This window comes from Mytilus galloprovincialis, chromosome 8 (assembly GCF_965363235.1).
Source record: "Mytilus galloprovincialis chromosome 8, xbMytGall1.hap1.1, whole genome shotgun sequence".
NCBI classification, from domain to species: Eukaryota; Metazoa; Mollusca; class Bivalvia; order Mytilida; family Mytilidae; genus Mytilus; species Mytilus galloprovincialis.
The window spans coordinates 59,437,326-59,453,768 of record NC_134845.1 but is presented as its reverse complement, the minus strand read 5'-3'; the positions used below and the strand labels follow the sequence as shown (position 1 = coordinate 59,453,768).

At 31.0% G+C, this 16,443-nt stretch overlaps 1 protein-coding gene across 4 annotated transcripts in view; it reads right to left on the bottom strand.

Moving 5' to 3' along the window:
- LOC143042300 (CD109 antigen-like) overlaps positions 1–16,443 on the bottom strand; it is a 52,598-nt gene that overhangs the window by 17,748 nt on the left and 18,407 nt on the right. Inside the window, exon 17 of one of the 4 annotated variants that reach the window (XM_076214574.1) lies at positions 14,811–14,991. In XM_076214574.1, coding sequence (XP_076070689.1) covers positions 14,811–14,991 — 181 coding nt within the window. Of the gene's footprint in view, positions 1–988; positions 1,113–5,645; positions 5,801–9,593; positions 9,781–14,810; positions 14,992–16,443 lie in introns of all 4 variants that reach the window. The other 3 variants (XM_076214571.1, XM_076214573.1, XM_076214572.1) reach the window with 3 other exon arrangements.

Sequence of the window (16,443 nt, the reverse complement as noted above, 5' to 3'; positions counted from 1 at the left end):
TGATTCAGGCATTTTCGTAGTTAGAAAACATGGTGGATTGAATCTCGTTATATAGCTAGTTTAACCACTCACTTGTATGACAGTCGCATCAAAAACCCCCATTTTAAAAGTGTTAAAACCAATCAAGGGGTTGGAAAGATTTCCAATCCTATTTATCTGCAACTTTTTTAGAAGCTTTACCTAGGTTTAGAGTTATATCTTTAAAAAACATTATTTATTTTGTATATGTCAACCCTTTCATGAATGTTGTCACGTTTTTCAGAGATTCTTGTTACTTAGCTTGATTTTATTTCGTATGAAGCTCAGACTATTAAAGAAACTATAAACATAAGGATACCCCCTCAATTGTTTTTGTATGAAACTGCGTAATGAAATCATGAATGTAATCCAATGACAATAGAGAAGTGCGGCAAAGTTTTTACTAAATTAAAGAAAAGAAGCCAACAAAAACCTTGTTTATAAAAACAAAATGAACATAAAAACATAACAATTTAAACACACCTTAAACCTTCCAAAAATCGAATAAGTTTATAGTCTGCAGAGTGACGGAAATACCTTAAATAGTAGGGACGATTGACGACCTATGTCATGTGACAAGCCTTGTCAATTTCCCATTATATATTTCAATACGAAGCTTTCACCTATTTGATGGCATACAGAGCTAGCAGTATTATTACATTATAAGTCTTAGATTGCAAGGCATCTCTTTTATGATGGATACATTAGTGTATGTCCTATTCAAACTACACGACAATGCCTTTATTCTGATATGAAGCAATGTAAGCATGCAATAAACATGGTGCTGTTCACAATATATGCCATTCAAAATTACATGAAATCAAAATTGCAGTTCAATTTGCCAGTAACACCAAGAACATCCGTTTAGCTATGTAAATATATGGAAATGATTTTCAGTATCCAAATCCTTCAAAGAACAAGATGCGTATAGGTATGAAAGATTGTTCTTTCTAAACGAAATTTGGCTCACTCAGTCGTTTTGTTTATCCATAGCCACGTTTCAGGAAATTCAGTTCGAACTTTTTTAACATGCGCCAACAGTCCAACTTCTGGTCTGCCTCCATCATCCATGTCCATGTACACACGTGGCGTCCCTTTCAACATACATTTGAATTCGTTTGTATATTACTATGATATATGTGTCGTGCATATCAAGTTTTCATTTTAAATCAGGGTCAACATGTTTAAATCGAAAAACAGAAATGCAGTTTTATTCCTGTATTTAAATAATTATGTACTGCTAGGAACAGTTCAATACAATGTGATAAAAATCTAAACAGCGGATATAACTAGTCATAATGTTTTATGCACATCTTTGCCTCATAAACTTACAGAGACTGTTAATATGAACGAGTTGTGACAGCAAGGGTTAAAATGCTCGGAAAATATTAATCAAGCCTATTTAAAAAAAAAAAAAGATATAAAAACCAAAACATCTGCAGATTGATGAAAATATAACATGTACAATTTAACTTGTATGGACGTTTGACGTTCTACCGTCTTAAGACTGCATGTCAATGCCTAATATAAATCAATTGGTGCATGCTATCAAAATAAATCAAGAGCTCTTTAGAAATGATTTTGAACTGAGACTAGCGTTTTCAGTTGAATAGATATGTTATATTACTATAATACGTGTCACGGTACTTTTCTATCCCAAATTCATGTATTTGGTTTTGATGTTATATTTGTTATTCTCATCGAATTTTGTCTAATGCTTAGTCTGTTTCTGTGTGTGTTAGATTTTAATGTTGTGTCGTTGTACTCCTCTTATATTTAATGTGTTTCCCTCAGTTTTAGTCTGTTACCCCGATTTTGTTTTTTGTTCATAGATTTACGAGTTTTTAACAGCGGTATACTATTATTGCCTTTATTTATAGATACATGTCATGTTGTTTCATGTAGTCAATATAAGATCATATGTTTTGGGGCATCAATAAGGAATGGTAGTAGATGAATTGTACATACTATAGATTCTTTTATTTCAGCGGTATCAATTTTCGTAGATATTTCATATTTCAAAATATTGGATACAGGTCTATATTTCTTTTTAGCTCGTTGAATAATTTACATTGTATTTGCCCTATACCGAAGTAATCAACATATATTGCTGCACATAATATAGTTCAAACGTTTGTAAATTGAACCGTTCAATTTCCGGTAGGTCTACATCATCCATGTCATACACACGTTCCTTTCCTTTACTATAAAAATGGATGTGCCCTCTTTTAGAATTTTCAATGGAGTTCGGTGTTATTGTTTGTCTTTGTTGAAGTAAATATACCCTTTTACGAAAGAAATACAGTGCTAAACAAAAACTCTATAAAAAGGAAAAATAAAATGCACAAAACAGTGTTTGAACACATATCAGACCAAAGTAGTTAAATTTACATAGTTATGGTGATAAAAGTTAAGTATTCATCTCTTCCATTTTGATTTATACAGGCCGTCACAACACTGTTATGACTTACATTCTTAAATTAAACAACAAAAATTGTAATAATAAAATTGAGAATGGAAATGGGGAATGTGCCAAAGAGACAACAACCCGACCATAGAAAAAAACAACAGCAGAAGGTCACCAACAGGTCTTCAATGTAGCGAGAAATTCCCGCACCCGGAGGCGTCCTTCGACTGGCCCCTTAACAAATATATACTAGTTCAGTGATAATGAACGCCATACTAATTTCCAAATTGTACACAAGAAACTAAAATTAAAATAATACAAGACTAACAAAGGCCAGAGGCTCCTGACTTGGGACAGGCGCAAAAATGCGGCGGGGTTAAACATGTTTGTGAGATCTCAACCCTCCACCTATACCTCTAGCCAATGTAGAAAAGTAAACGCATAATAATACGCACATTAAAATTCAGTTCAAGAGAAGTCCGAGTCTGATGTCAGAAGATGTAACCAAAGAAAACAAAATGACAATAATACATAAATAACAACAGACAAAGCTATCAAACTAATCTACATGGAGCCAACGTGTGCATATTTTAGATTTAATGAAATTACAACACTACAAAATACTATATAAATATAAAACAGCTTGTATTTGTACTCGTTATATATTTACCTAAACTAAGAGCCGCATTTTACTATTCTGAGATAGAGAGATAAATATATATTTGTTTTTTTAGCTGATGCAAGCAGCATTTACTCACGAAATTGTTTCATTTAACCATATCCAACTTTCAGGAAAGTGTTTCCTTACTCGACTTATTGATTTTAATTCAACTCGATTTTTTTCGTTTCCGGGGCTTGCATCCTCCATAAGAAGACCATCCACATCATCATATACTTCCTCGGTCTCGTAGTAGTAGTTTGGGGAGTCTACGTACTCATCTATTAAAAATGTGTTGCCAATACAATGGCATAACCATTAACTAATTTTTGAAACACAATAATCAAATTATCAAAAATATAGTCCTAGATTATAAAATAATCAAATAATCATGAAATATTTGGTCTTGCATTCAAATAATCATTACAAACTCAGTCATGTAATCAAATATTCAAAACCCAAATTGAGGAGGCTCATGTATCGTTGGAAACCTAAAGATGAGTATTTAGAAGTGTTTAAACCATACAAGGGGTTGAATATATTTCCAATGTGATTTTTTTGCAGATTCCATGTAGTTTAACGAGATATCACTAGGTTTATGTGAAAATAACCTGCTTTGCGTTAGATTAAAAGTTGAACGACCAGACTTTTAAATAAATGTAAGACCTAAAAAAAACCTTTTTGTTTAGATTTCAATGTTAGGATGGCAGGAATTTGTATACCGTCTGGGCCGTTCTAAATAACTTTCAATAAAATATCTGATAGATAAAATGTTAAAGCCGTAAATATTTATGTTTTGACATTTCAGAAATTAAAATCAAAATGATCGTTCGGACTAAAATAAATTTACTTGTAATTGAAAGAGCATCCATTTTGTTTTCATCATATATGGAAATAAAATACGTGAATAAAAGAGCTGTGTATTGGTAAGGAAAATTGCTCTTTTTAACGAAATGTTACTCAGTCAGCCAGTTTGGTGTCTCTATTTACCCATTTGAGGGAATAACCCTTATAGCTTGCGCCAAAGCCCAACTTTCAGTTTGCTTTAATCCTCCATGTAATACACCCATTTGATCATTTTCAACATACAATTCTCTTTACGAATTTATCTTTGATATTAGTTGGCATAGCTCTGTTTATGTATTTCAAGTGAAGTCAACATGCTTGCCATTAAATAGAAACACACTAAGCCGTTAGTTTAATCGCAGTATAAAAATAATTTAAACATTATTTAGTCCATTGAGGAGTTTAATATCCCTACAATGGAATAACTATTTTTACAGCGGACGTACATCTTTTTAGTTTTAATGTGTAAATGCAAATAGTTGCCTCTTAAATCTACAGACTAACAACGTTAACGAATTATGACAGACCATGTTTGAATATTCGAATGAAATAATGTGATTTTATCCATCAAAACCAATCAAAAATAGTTTTTACTATATTTAAATAAGGAGATGTTGTATGTTTGTGATTGCCAACTATCCATCAGAGATCAAACGAAGAAATAGTTAGCAATTATAGTCCACCATATTCATGATCATCGTTCCTTATATTCTTTATTTCAAGCTAATTTAACGTGCAGTTTTTTTTAAATTTTGGTCGCAAACGAACCTTTTATATATCTTGTTTTAAGCACGAACCATTTCGTAAAAAATTGTAAGCACAAGGGTATACTAATATCATTTACTTATTAAATATAATCCGAGTACAATAAATGTAGCAACGTGAAAACGAAAAAAAATATTTTAGCAGTGAATGGCCATTTTGATATGCAAGTAAATAAAAAGGAATGAATAATGAAAGAAAAAAATATCATATGAACATGAAAATAATTCATATTATATAGAATGAACGATATAGACTATGCGTTTTTCATGCCATTGATTTTAAAATGTATAGTGTGTTTATATACTAGTAAATGAAATAAGGATAACAATATTGTACACAGTCTCAATACATGCATATATATGTAAACAAATAAAATATATATAAAACCCCGCAAAAATTGCTATAATATAAGGCATGTGTTGTATAAACAAGCGCTTCTAACCACACAAGCATGCAAACACAACGAAATTTCTTTCTATCTCTTATCATATCAAATAGGTGTGGATGCAGTTGGTCCAAAAATGTTAATGACCATCAAATAAGCCAGTATCATTTATATTCGTTTCAAACACATTAAGTCGAAATTGTGTTTAATTATTTTTTAAAAATCATAAAAGTATGAATAAAAAACTGAATATAATTCGAACGCAACCAACAAGTGAAGAAACAATTGTTTCGTATCAAATTTTGAATACGTCAAAAAGATGTGTTGTCGGCAGACGACCACTTTTAATCTTATTATCATGCTTATAAGATTTAGAATACATAATGACTAATGAGAATTATCTTTCAATCCGTAATTGTAATGTTTCAAACTGACAAAACGTTAATATAAATGTAAGTAAGTGAACATGATTTAGAAAAAAAAATCAAAATGACCTTTTCGACAGCTGGTTTTACGTTTTTGGATCAACTAGCAAACATCTGCATTTTTAATAGTTTAAAACTCACGGCAGTGTTTTATTCAACCACATCCATGTTTCTGGAAAAATCTTTCTGACTGTTGTAACAGGTTTTAAACCATTTGGGGATGGTGGACCCGGTACACCACCCATACCACCAAAAGCAACTGGACTGTTCATCATCATTACTGGCAAAGGCCGGAATAAAGCATAATTATTGAAATGAATTTATCGACAGGGATAAGACAGTTTACATAAACAAAATATTACAAAGATGAAGGGGATAGTAATAAAGATAAAATAGAGAGTAGAAAGAAGTGTTGTGTTTGATAGCAGATTACCAAATTAGCAGCTTTTAGCAAGCGTTGAATAGCAAATGAATGCCATATCATATTACATAAAACATGTTATTGTAAGCTATCGTTTGAAAGATATTTGAATCTGGCACCAAGAATTATGCACTCAAATGTGATTAGTTTGAATTAAGCATTTAGCAAGTAGCAATTACAAAAATGTTACTGCAAATAAGTAGAATTCAATTCAGATTTATTTTTAGCAACCGTAAACTCATGATGTTAGATCCTTATATTTTAATACTTTCATCCATTCGGAACATAGCAAATGCTTTAAAAGGATTACTCTATTAACAAATCCTTCCACAACCAGGTTTCTGGGAATATTTTTCTAACTTTCGTTATCTTTTTCAATGTGCTTTGCAATGGTTGCGTTAGTCTTGCAGATGTCATTGATTTTTTTGCAAATTGTTGCTCTTTAAATGGTCGCAGCATTTTATAGCTTCTCCATGAACCTTTAGGTTTTCTTAAACGACGACGACGAGATGCGTTGTCTTGAAAAAAGAAGAAAATACAATGATGGGCAGTGTAATCAAATTGTCTTATTATTATGCAATATTTGTTTTAGCTGTATCTTTTTTTCTGTTTACGTTATTCATAATCTTCAAACAAATTGTCCAAACAAAGCTTGATTAGTTGAAAGTGATATATCGGCGTTTTAAAACACTTGTATTGAAGAATAACTTCTAGTATCGAGGGTATTTAGCAGAACTAAAAATTAAATATAATAAATGGTTTAAAAACAGATAAATTTGCTCTTTCAGTTTAATCTACATTGACATTTTAAACGTTTTCCATCCAAAGGAAGTAAACTAAAAAGGGGTCTTTAATCGAAGGGCCAAATGAGGCCACCAGTAGTATACCGCTGTTAAAAAGTCATAAATCTATTGATAGAAAACAAATCTTGGTTACAAACTAAAACCAATAATTGGAATTGACAAACATACTACCAATAAAGTTACCGCAAACAAGGTTATTTCTAAATATTAACATCCTTTTTTGAAGCGTGTATTCGCGAATTTCTTTTTATAAATGGTAGGTGAAATGTATATGCACTTCTATGTGAACATAACAATGTAGTAGTTGTAGTTCATTAATAACACAGCGTTTAGTAGAAGTTTATTTGCAATCTATTTGAATATAAAAAAAAAAAGATGGTCAATGCAACTTCTTTTTTTAAATTAAGTTAAATAGCATTAAAAATGGTCAGCATATGATATTTGATTAGAGGCTCCCGAGCATGGATAGCCTTGTTAAAGAATAGATTGATATTTATTGTATTCCTTTATTTCAATCAGTTATTTTTGCATGGGTACCTTGTTAAAGGATATGTTTATGTTTATTGTATTCCTTTATTTCAATCAGTTGTTTTGCATTTTTGTAAATGATTGATTTTGACCTGATCATTTAAACCTGTTATATTTGCTGTATTGCTCCAGTTTTTGAGAATACTGCTATGTACCCCTATGATCTATGCTTAGCAACAACAACCATTTGTGTTGATCGGTAACATCCCCAGATACAAATTTTTAAACTTGGTAAGCAAGGAAACATTTAGATAAAGATGAATATCATTTGGCCAGTAGTATCGGAGGAGGGCACGGTTTTTAAGTTTATGACAACAGACGAACGACAGATGATGGGGCTTTCTTTGAATTTTTCACCTGGTGAGAAAAAAAATAATCCTTGCACTAAACCTGTACGTTAGAAGTATAAAAAATATACACATAGAGTGCATACATCTTGTGAACTCTTCTCTATATCTCTTATTGGCACCAAAAAAGAAGGTTGAACCAGCGTTTGAATTGACATCTGCAATTTGATATCAATGACTATATCATAATGTATAAGCACTATCATGCTATTACGTGTCACTTTTTGTTTTGAAATTTTGACCCATCTTTGATTAAATAAAAACCTTTTGACATGATTGCCACAATATATCACTGCAATATAGGTTTGTAAAATTATCCCACAGCTGGCAAGTGCTTTTACATTGGAAAATACAAGTTAGCACGCTGAACAAAAATGAGTTTATGCCTTAAAAACTAGACTAGACACATGTCAATGTTGACACGTTTTACTACTAACTCCTGTCATTTTTTAATCTTATTCGTCAGAGTCGAACAATAAATTAAGGTGGTACAATTGGAGACCCAAGTATTTAATGTCAGCCTACAGCACCATATGGTCGAAATGAAATACTTACCTATATCTTACAGTTTGACTCAAGTCAAAATCCAAGCAAGATTCAACTATTTCTCCGAGTTTCTACTTACCTTTTACTCATCTCAATGCAATTGATTTTGTAAAAGAATAAGACAAATAAGGGGTCTGGGGATTTCAAAGACATTTTTGTTTTATATAATTTCTGTTGCGTTCATTTTCATAAATACATGTTCAGAACGAACTGCAAACTTAATTTACAAAAGTGTGAACATCAAATAATTGAACTTCTATTTAAAACAAAACACACTATTGTTTTGATCTTGGTATTGAAATTTGAAATTGATTGCATCTCTCACGAAATAACGGTAAGATTGTCTTATTCTTAGTTACAGTAGCTACTAACTATAGAAATAGTGAAAATGATATAATCTGTTTAAACATGTAAAAAAGTCAAATCAATGAAATTAATTGTAAATGTCCATACATTTTTAATATGAAAATTAACAATCTTCTCAATCATTTTAGGTTCTGAGCACTACTTAAATGATATAGGTTTATTCTAAAGAGTTAATTTCAGAATTAAATCATTTTCACTCAATCGTTAATTGCTAAAAAAAAACATTGTTCATCTCTTTTATCATAACTCTCTACAATAAAATGAACTTAATAGAAAAATCTTTTGATTTGGATCATTTTATTCTCGTTTCATTCAAGTAATGACGATACTACACGATACAGCAATCGTCAGATCAATGGATGTTAAATCTGCAGTTCTTACAACTTAGCCGAAATAATATCAAATTCGAATGAAATATTGTGCTGAATAACAGTTTTTTTTTTACACAAGAAGAACTTTGAATCAAAATCAAACTATGTAACTCTTGAAATCTTACTATGTTGAATGTAAATTTTGAAATCAAATGTTCTTGTATGTGAATATAACATTTTATTTTCTTGAATTTCAATTTTGTTATCAAAAAATTAATATGAATTTTGAACAGTAATTTTTTTTGGTAAATCCATAGCCACATAAGTATCTGTTTTATCGTGAAAATTACCAATTTTATTTTTAAAAAAGGTCGAAAAAAATAAGAGTATTTCACAATTGCCAATTTACAAATAATGCACAAAAATAAAGATTTTAGAAAAACAGCTACGAAGGTAAGCATACTGTTTTTAAAAAGTTAAAACGAATATCTAAAAATATGTTTAAGACAATCACGTTCTTTTATCTAATTGTTATAGAAAAACGGAATCAAACGAAGACAAAGGTCAAAAGTAAAATCAACTATTGTGTCGTGTCTCCGAGTATGTACTCCTATGTTATTTATAATATCAAATATTTAAAAAAAACCAAAAAACTTTACTCATATCATTGGTAGAGGTATATAACAGAGAGGAACAATAAAGTATTATGGTTAGGTTTTAACAGTTAACAAAAACACCTTCAAATCTTCCACCACAGGGGAACTTACCCTGATGAAATATTTTGCCATAGCCAAGTTTCTGGGAAAAGTTTTCTAACTTTTGTCACAGGTTTGAGATTGTTAGGGGCAGGTCGTCCCAGTTCGGCCATTTCTGGTGCCATATTAGCCATAGGCATACCTCCAGAGAGCATACCTTGGAGCATAGGTCCTCCTCTTCGTAACATTAAAGGACGGACTGATATGTATATATTTAAAAGTATTACAATGTGGATAATAAAATTTGAAAAAAAAATCAGAAAAATCCTACAACGGATGCATGTTTACAAAAGACATACAATCTTTACCAATACAAATATTGGATAAGAACACCAATGTCCAGAATAAAACCAGGTGGATCCAATTTTTACTAGTATAACTTCATTTACCGCACCATCGATTGAACTGTTGTTTGATCAAGTCACGTTGGGTACCACAAACCTAGCTATAATAGCTTACACTGTTGGTACCCACAATATAATATGTACTATTTCATGTATTTTGTTAGTGGATTTTGATGTCAACAAAGTTTTGATGTGATTTGAAATTTAGAAGAAAAAAAACACACATATATACATAACTTGTCTACTCTGCATGCTCATCTACTAAATTATCTTAATTATGTAAGTTTTCTAATAACGAAGTGAGAAAGAAAATTGCGTGTAAGTGATGAAGAAAGAGTATTGTGTGCAAGTAAAAAAGGAAACAGTTATGCAAGTGAAAAAGGAAACAGTTATGCAAGTGAAAAAGGAAAATTGCATGCAAGATGATAAACCAATGCCTGAACATAAAAATGTTCGAAGATGTTTTTAATTTATTTGCAGAAATTAAAACATAATTTTGAGATTTATATACGTCACTTGATTGTCAGAGTTGCTTAACAAAAACAAGTATACAGTAGTGTTTCTGTTACAGCAGGAAAAATATAGTATATAATTTCGTGTATACAAGATAGTTATCAATGAGTAACACATAATAACACATAAGCTAAAAGTCATGTTTGATATAAATATTGAAAATCACGACTGAACAATACACGGTAAAATACACTTTAAAGGGAGGATGGGAACTACACAAATTGATCCATAAGAAATATGAATGTGCTCATTGAAAATTGGTCTGCGATGGTAAAAAGGAAAATGTTTGTGTTTTTCCCACTTAAACAAGTAAATTATCAGTGATTTCTTAGTCAAAGAGTATTATAACAGAAATACGCCTTGAGCAGGTTCTAAGAATATGCTATCTAATCTTCTGGACTCTTCCCCATTAAGTTTCAACGTTTTTACAGATTGAGGAAATATATTATAATTAGTAATATCTAACAGTGTATAGCACTAAAAATGAAAGCGGCTGGAGATAGCAACTGGACTGTTCATCATCATTACTGGCAAAGGCCGGACTAAAGCATAATTATTGAAATGAATTTATCGACAGGGATACGACAGTTTATATCAACAAAATATTACAAAGATGAAGGGGATAGTAATAAAGATAAAATAGAGAGTAGAAAGAAGTGTTGTGTTTGATAGCAGATTACCAAATTAGCAGCTTTTAGCAAGCGTTGAATAGCAAATGAATGCCATATCATATTACATAACACATGTTATTGTAAGCTATCGTTTGAAAGATATTTGAATCTGGCACCAAGAATTATGCACTCAAACGTGATTAGTTTGAATTAAGCATTTAGCAAGTAGCAATTACAAACATGTTACTGCAAATAAGTAGAATTCAATTCAGATTCATTTTTAGCAACCGTAAACTCATGATGTTTGATCCTTATATTTTAATACTTTCAGCCATTCGGAACATAGCAAATGCTTTAAAAGGATTACTCTATTAACAAATCCTTCCACAACCAGGTTTCTGGGAATATTTTTCTAACTTTCGTTATCTTTTTCAATGTGCTTTGCAATGGTTGCGTTAGTCTTGCAGATGTCATTGATTTTTTTGCAAATTGTTGCTCTATAAATGGTCGCAGCATTTTATAGCTTCTCCATGAACCTTTAGGTTTTCTTAAACGACGACGACGAGATGCGTTGTCTTGAAAAAAGAAGAAAATACAATGATGGGCTGTGTAATCAAATTGTCTTATTATTATGCAATATTTGTTTTAGCTGTATCTTTTTTTTCTGTTTAAGTTATCCATAATCTTCAAACAAATTGTGCAAACAAAGCTTGATTAGTTGAAAGTGATATATCGGCGTTTTAAAACATTTGTATTGAAGAATAACTTCTAGTATCGAGGGCATTTAGCATAACTAAAAATTAAATATAATAAATGGTTTAAAAACAGATAAATTTGCTCTTTCAGTTAAATCTACATTGACATTTTAAACGTTTTCCATCCAAAGGAAGTAAACTAAAAAGGGGTCTTTAATCCAAGGGCCAATGAGGCCACCAGTAGTGTACCGCTGTTTAAAAGTCATAAATCTATTGATAGAAAACAAATCTTGTTTACAAACTAAAACCAATAATTGGAATTGACAAACATACTATCAGTTGAGTTACCGCAAACAAGGTTATTTCTAAATATTAACATTTTTTTTTGAAGCGTGTATTTGGGAATTTCTTTTTATAAATGCTGGTGAAATGTATATGCACTTCTGTGTGAACATAACAATGTAGTAGTTGTAGTTCATTAATAACACAGCGTTAAGTAGTAGTTTATTTGCAATCTATTTGAATATAAAAAAGATGGTCAATGCAACTTCTTTTTTTTAAATTAAGTTAAATAGCATTAAAAATGGTCAGCATATGATATTTGATTAGAGGCTCCCGAGCATGGATAGCCTTGTTAAAGAATAGATTGATATTTATTGTATTCCTTTATTTCAATCAGTTATTTTTGCATGGGTACCTTGTTAAAGGATATTTTGATGTTTATTGTATTCCTTTATTTCAATCAGTTTTTTTGCATTTTTGTAAAGGATTGATTTTAACCTAATCATTTAAACCAGTGATATCTGCTGTATTGCTCCAGTTTTTGAGAATACTGCTATGTACCCCTATGATCTATGCTTAGCAACAACAACCATTTGTGTTGATCGGTAACATCCCCAGATACAAATTTTTAAACTTGGTATCCAAGCAAACATTTTGATAAAAATGAATATCATTTGGCCAGTAGTATCGGAGGGGAGCACGGTTTTTAGTTTATGACAACAGACGAACGACAGATGACGGGGCTTCCTTTGAATTTTTCACCTGGTGAGAAAAAAAAATAATCCTTGCACTAAACCTGTACGTTAGAAGTATAAACAATATACACATAGAGTGCATACATCTTGTGAACTCTTCTCTATATCTCTTATTGGCACCAAAAAAGAAGGTTCAACCAGCGTTTGAATTGACATCTGCAAATTTGATAGCAATGACTATATTATTATATATAAGCACTATTACCTATCACTTTTTGTTTTGAAATAATTACCCATATTTGATAAAATAAAAACCTTTTGACATGTTTGACACAATATATGACTGCAATATAGATTTGTAAATTTATTCCACATCGAGCAAGTGCTTTAAAATTGGAAAATACAAGTTAGTTAACTGAACAAAAATTAGTGTATGACTTAAAAACTATACTAGATGCATGTCAATGTTGACACGTTTTACTACTAACTCCTGCCATTGTAAACACTAAACACGACAAAATATGGAACTATTATATTGTCGTTTTTTAATCTTACTCGTCTGAGTCGAACAATAAATTAAGGGGGTACAATTGGAGACCGAAGTATTTAATTTCAGCCGACAGAATCAAATGGGCAAAATGAAATACTTACCTATATCTAACAGTTTGACTCAAGTCAAAATCTAAGCAAGATTAAACTATTTCTCCGAGTTTCTACTTACCTTTTACTCATCTCAATGCAAATGATTTTGTATAAGAATAAGACAAATAAAGGGTCCAGGGATTTTAAAGACATTGTTGTTTCATATAATTTCTGTTGCGTTCATTTCCTATACATATATGTTAAGAACGAACTACAAACTTAATTTACAAAAGTGTAAACATAAAATAATTGAACTTCTATTTAAAGCAAAACACACTATTGGTTTGATCTTGGTATTGAAATTTGAGATTGATTGTAACTCTCACGAATTACCGGGAAGATTGTCTTATTCTTAGTTGCACTAGCTACTAACTAAAGAAATAGTGAAAATGATATAATCTGTTTAAACATGTAAAGAAAGTCAAAGCTATTCGAGCAAATATATTTAATTATAAATGGCCATACAATTTTAATATGGAAATTTTCAATCTACTCAATTATTTAAGGTTCTGAGCACTACTAAAATGATTTAGGTGTATTCTAAAGATTTAAGTTCAGAATTAAATCATTTTCACACAATCGTTAATTGCTAAACAAACATTGTTCATCTCTGTTATCAAAACCCTCTACAATGAAATAGACTTAAAAGAAAAAAATCTATCTTTTAATTTAGATCAATTTATTCTAGTGTAATTCAAGTAATGACGATAATACACGATACAGCGGTCGTAAGATCAATGGAAGTTTAATCTGAAATACTTACAACATTGCCGAAATAATTACAGATTCGAATTAAATGTTCTGATGGATATGATATCTGTTTTTTTTTTCATAAAAGAAGCATTTTTTTAAACAAAATCAAACTATGTTACTTTTGAAATCTTACTATGTTGAATGTTAATTTTCAAATCAAATGTTCTTGTATGTGAATTTAAAATTTTGTTTTCTTGTATTTCAATTTTGTAATAAAAAATGAATGTGAATTTTTAACAGTAATTTTTTTTTGGTAAATCCATAGCCACATTATTATCTGTTTTATCGTGAAAATTACCAATTTTATTTTTAAAAAAGGTCGAAAAATAAGAGTATTTCACAATTGCCAATTTACAAATAATGCACAAAAATAAAGATTTTAGAAAAACAGCTACGAAGGAAAGCAGACTGTTTTTAAAAAGTTTAAAACGAATGTTTAACATATGTTTAAAACAATCACGTTCTCTTATCTAATTGTTATAGAAAAACGGAATCAAACGAAGACAAAAGTCAAAAGTAAAATCAACTAGTGTGTCGTGTCTCGGAGTATGTATTGTCAGGTTATTTATGATTTCAAATAAAAAAAAAAAACTTTTATCAAATCATTGGTAGAGATATATAACAGAGATGAACAATACCGTGTCATGGTTAGATTAAAAAACACCTTCAAATCTTCCACCACAGGGGAACTTACCCTGATGAGATATTTTGCCAGAGCCATGTTTCTGGGAAAAGTTTTCTAACTTTTGTCACAGGTTTGAGATTGTTAGGGGAAGGTCGTCCCATTTCGGACATTTCTGGTGCCATATTAGACATAGCCATCATAGGCATAGCTTGCAGCATAGGTCCACCTCTTCGTAACATTACAGGACGGACTAATATGTATATAAAAGTATTACAATGTGGATAATAAATTTGAATAAAATCATAAAAATGCAAGATAACAAAAGGCATACAATCTTTACCAATTCAAATATTAGATAAGAACACAAATGTCCAGAAATGAACCAAGTGAATCCAATGTTTACTAGAATAACCACCGCACGATCGATAAGAGTGTTGATTGAACAAGTCATTTAGAGTTTCACGAACCTAGTATCTCGGATCGTAGGTACCGGCAATATGATATGTACTATTTTGTTAGTGGATTTTGACGTTATTAAAGTTTCGATGTGATTTGAAAATTGCCAAAAAACAACACACATATATGCACTATTTGTCTACTTGATCATCTGCTAATGTTAGATAATACACCGATTTATCTTAGTTTAAAATAATGAATTGCAAAAAGGTTGCAAATGAGAAGTAAAATTGCATGCAAGTGATGAAGAAGGAGTATTGTGTGCGAGTAAAAAAAGAAGACAGGTGTGCAAGTGAAAAGGAAAATTGTATGCAAGATGATAAACAAATGCCTGACCAACAAAATGTTCAAAGATGTTTTTAATTCATTTGTCAGAAATTAGTACATAATTTTGAGATGTATATACGTCTCTCAATTGTCAGAGCTGCTTAACCCAAAAAAATTATACAACATGAGTAAAACATAATAAAAAATAAGCTCAAAGTCATGTTTGAAATAAATGTTAAAAATCACGACTGAACAATACACGGCAAAATACACTTTAAAGAGATGATGGGTACTAATCAAATTGAACCATAAGGTATGTAAATGTGCTCATTGAAAATTGATCTGAGAGGGTAAAAAGGAAAGTTTTGGTGTTTATCCCACTTAAAATAGTTAATTATTGGTGATTTCATAGTCAAAGAGTATTATAACAAAAATATGCCTTAAGGAGGTTCTAAAAATAAGCTATCTAATCTTCTGGACTCTTCCCAATTTTGTTTCAACATTCTTACAGATTGAGGAAATATATTATCATCAGTGATGTCTAACAGTGTATAGCACTAAAAATGAAAGCTGCTGGAGATAGCGAAAGTATAGGTTAAAGATATACTGACAATCCCATGGCAAAATTAGAAAACAAGAGTAACAGACGAACAGAAAAATAACACTCTACAAAAACACCGTAAAACAAGAATGTGTCCTCAGTACACGAATGCCCCACTCGCACTATCATTTTCCATGTCCAGTGGACCGTGAAATTGGGGTAAAAACTCTAATTTGGCATTAAAATTAGAAAGATCATGTCATAGGGAACATGTGTACTAAGTTTGAAGTCGATTAGACTTCAACTTCATCAAAAACTACCTTGACCAAAAACTTTAACCTGGAGCGGGACAGACGGACGGACGAACGAACGGACGAACGAACGGACGAACGGACGCACAGACCAGAAAACATAATGCCCCTCTACTATCGTAGGTGG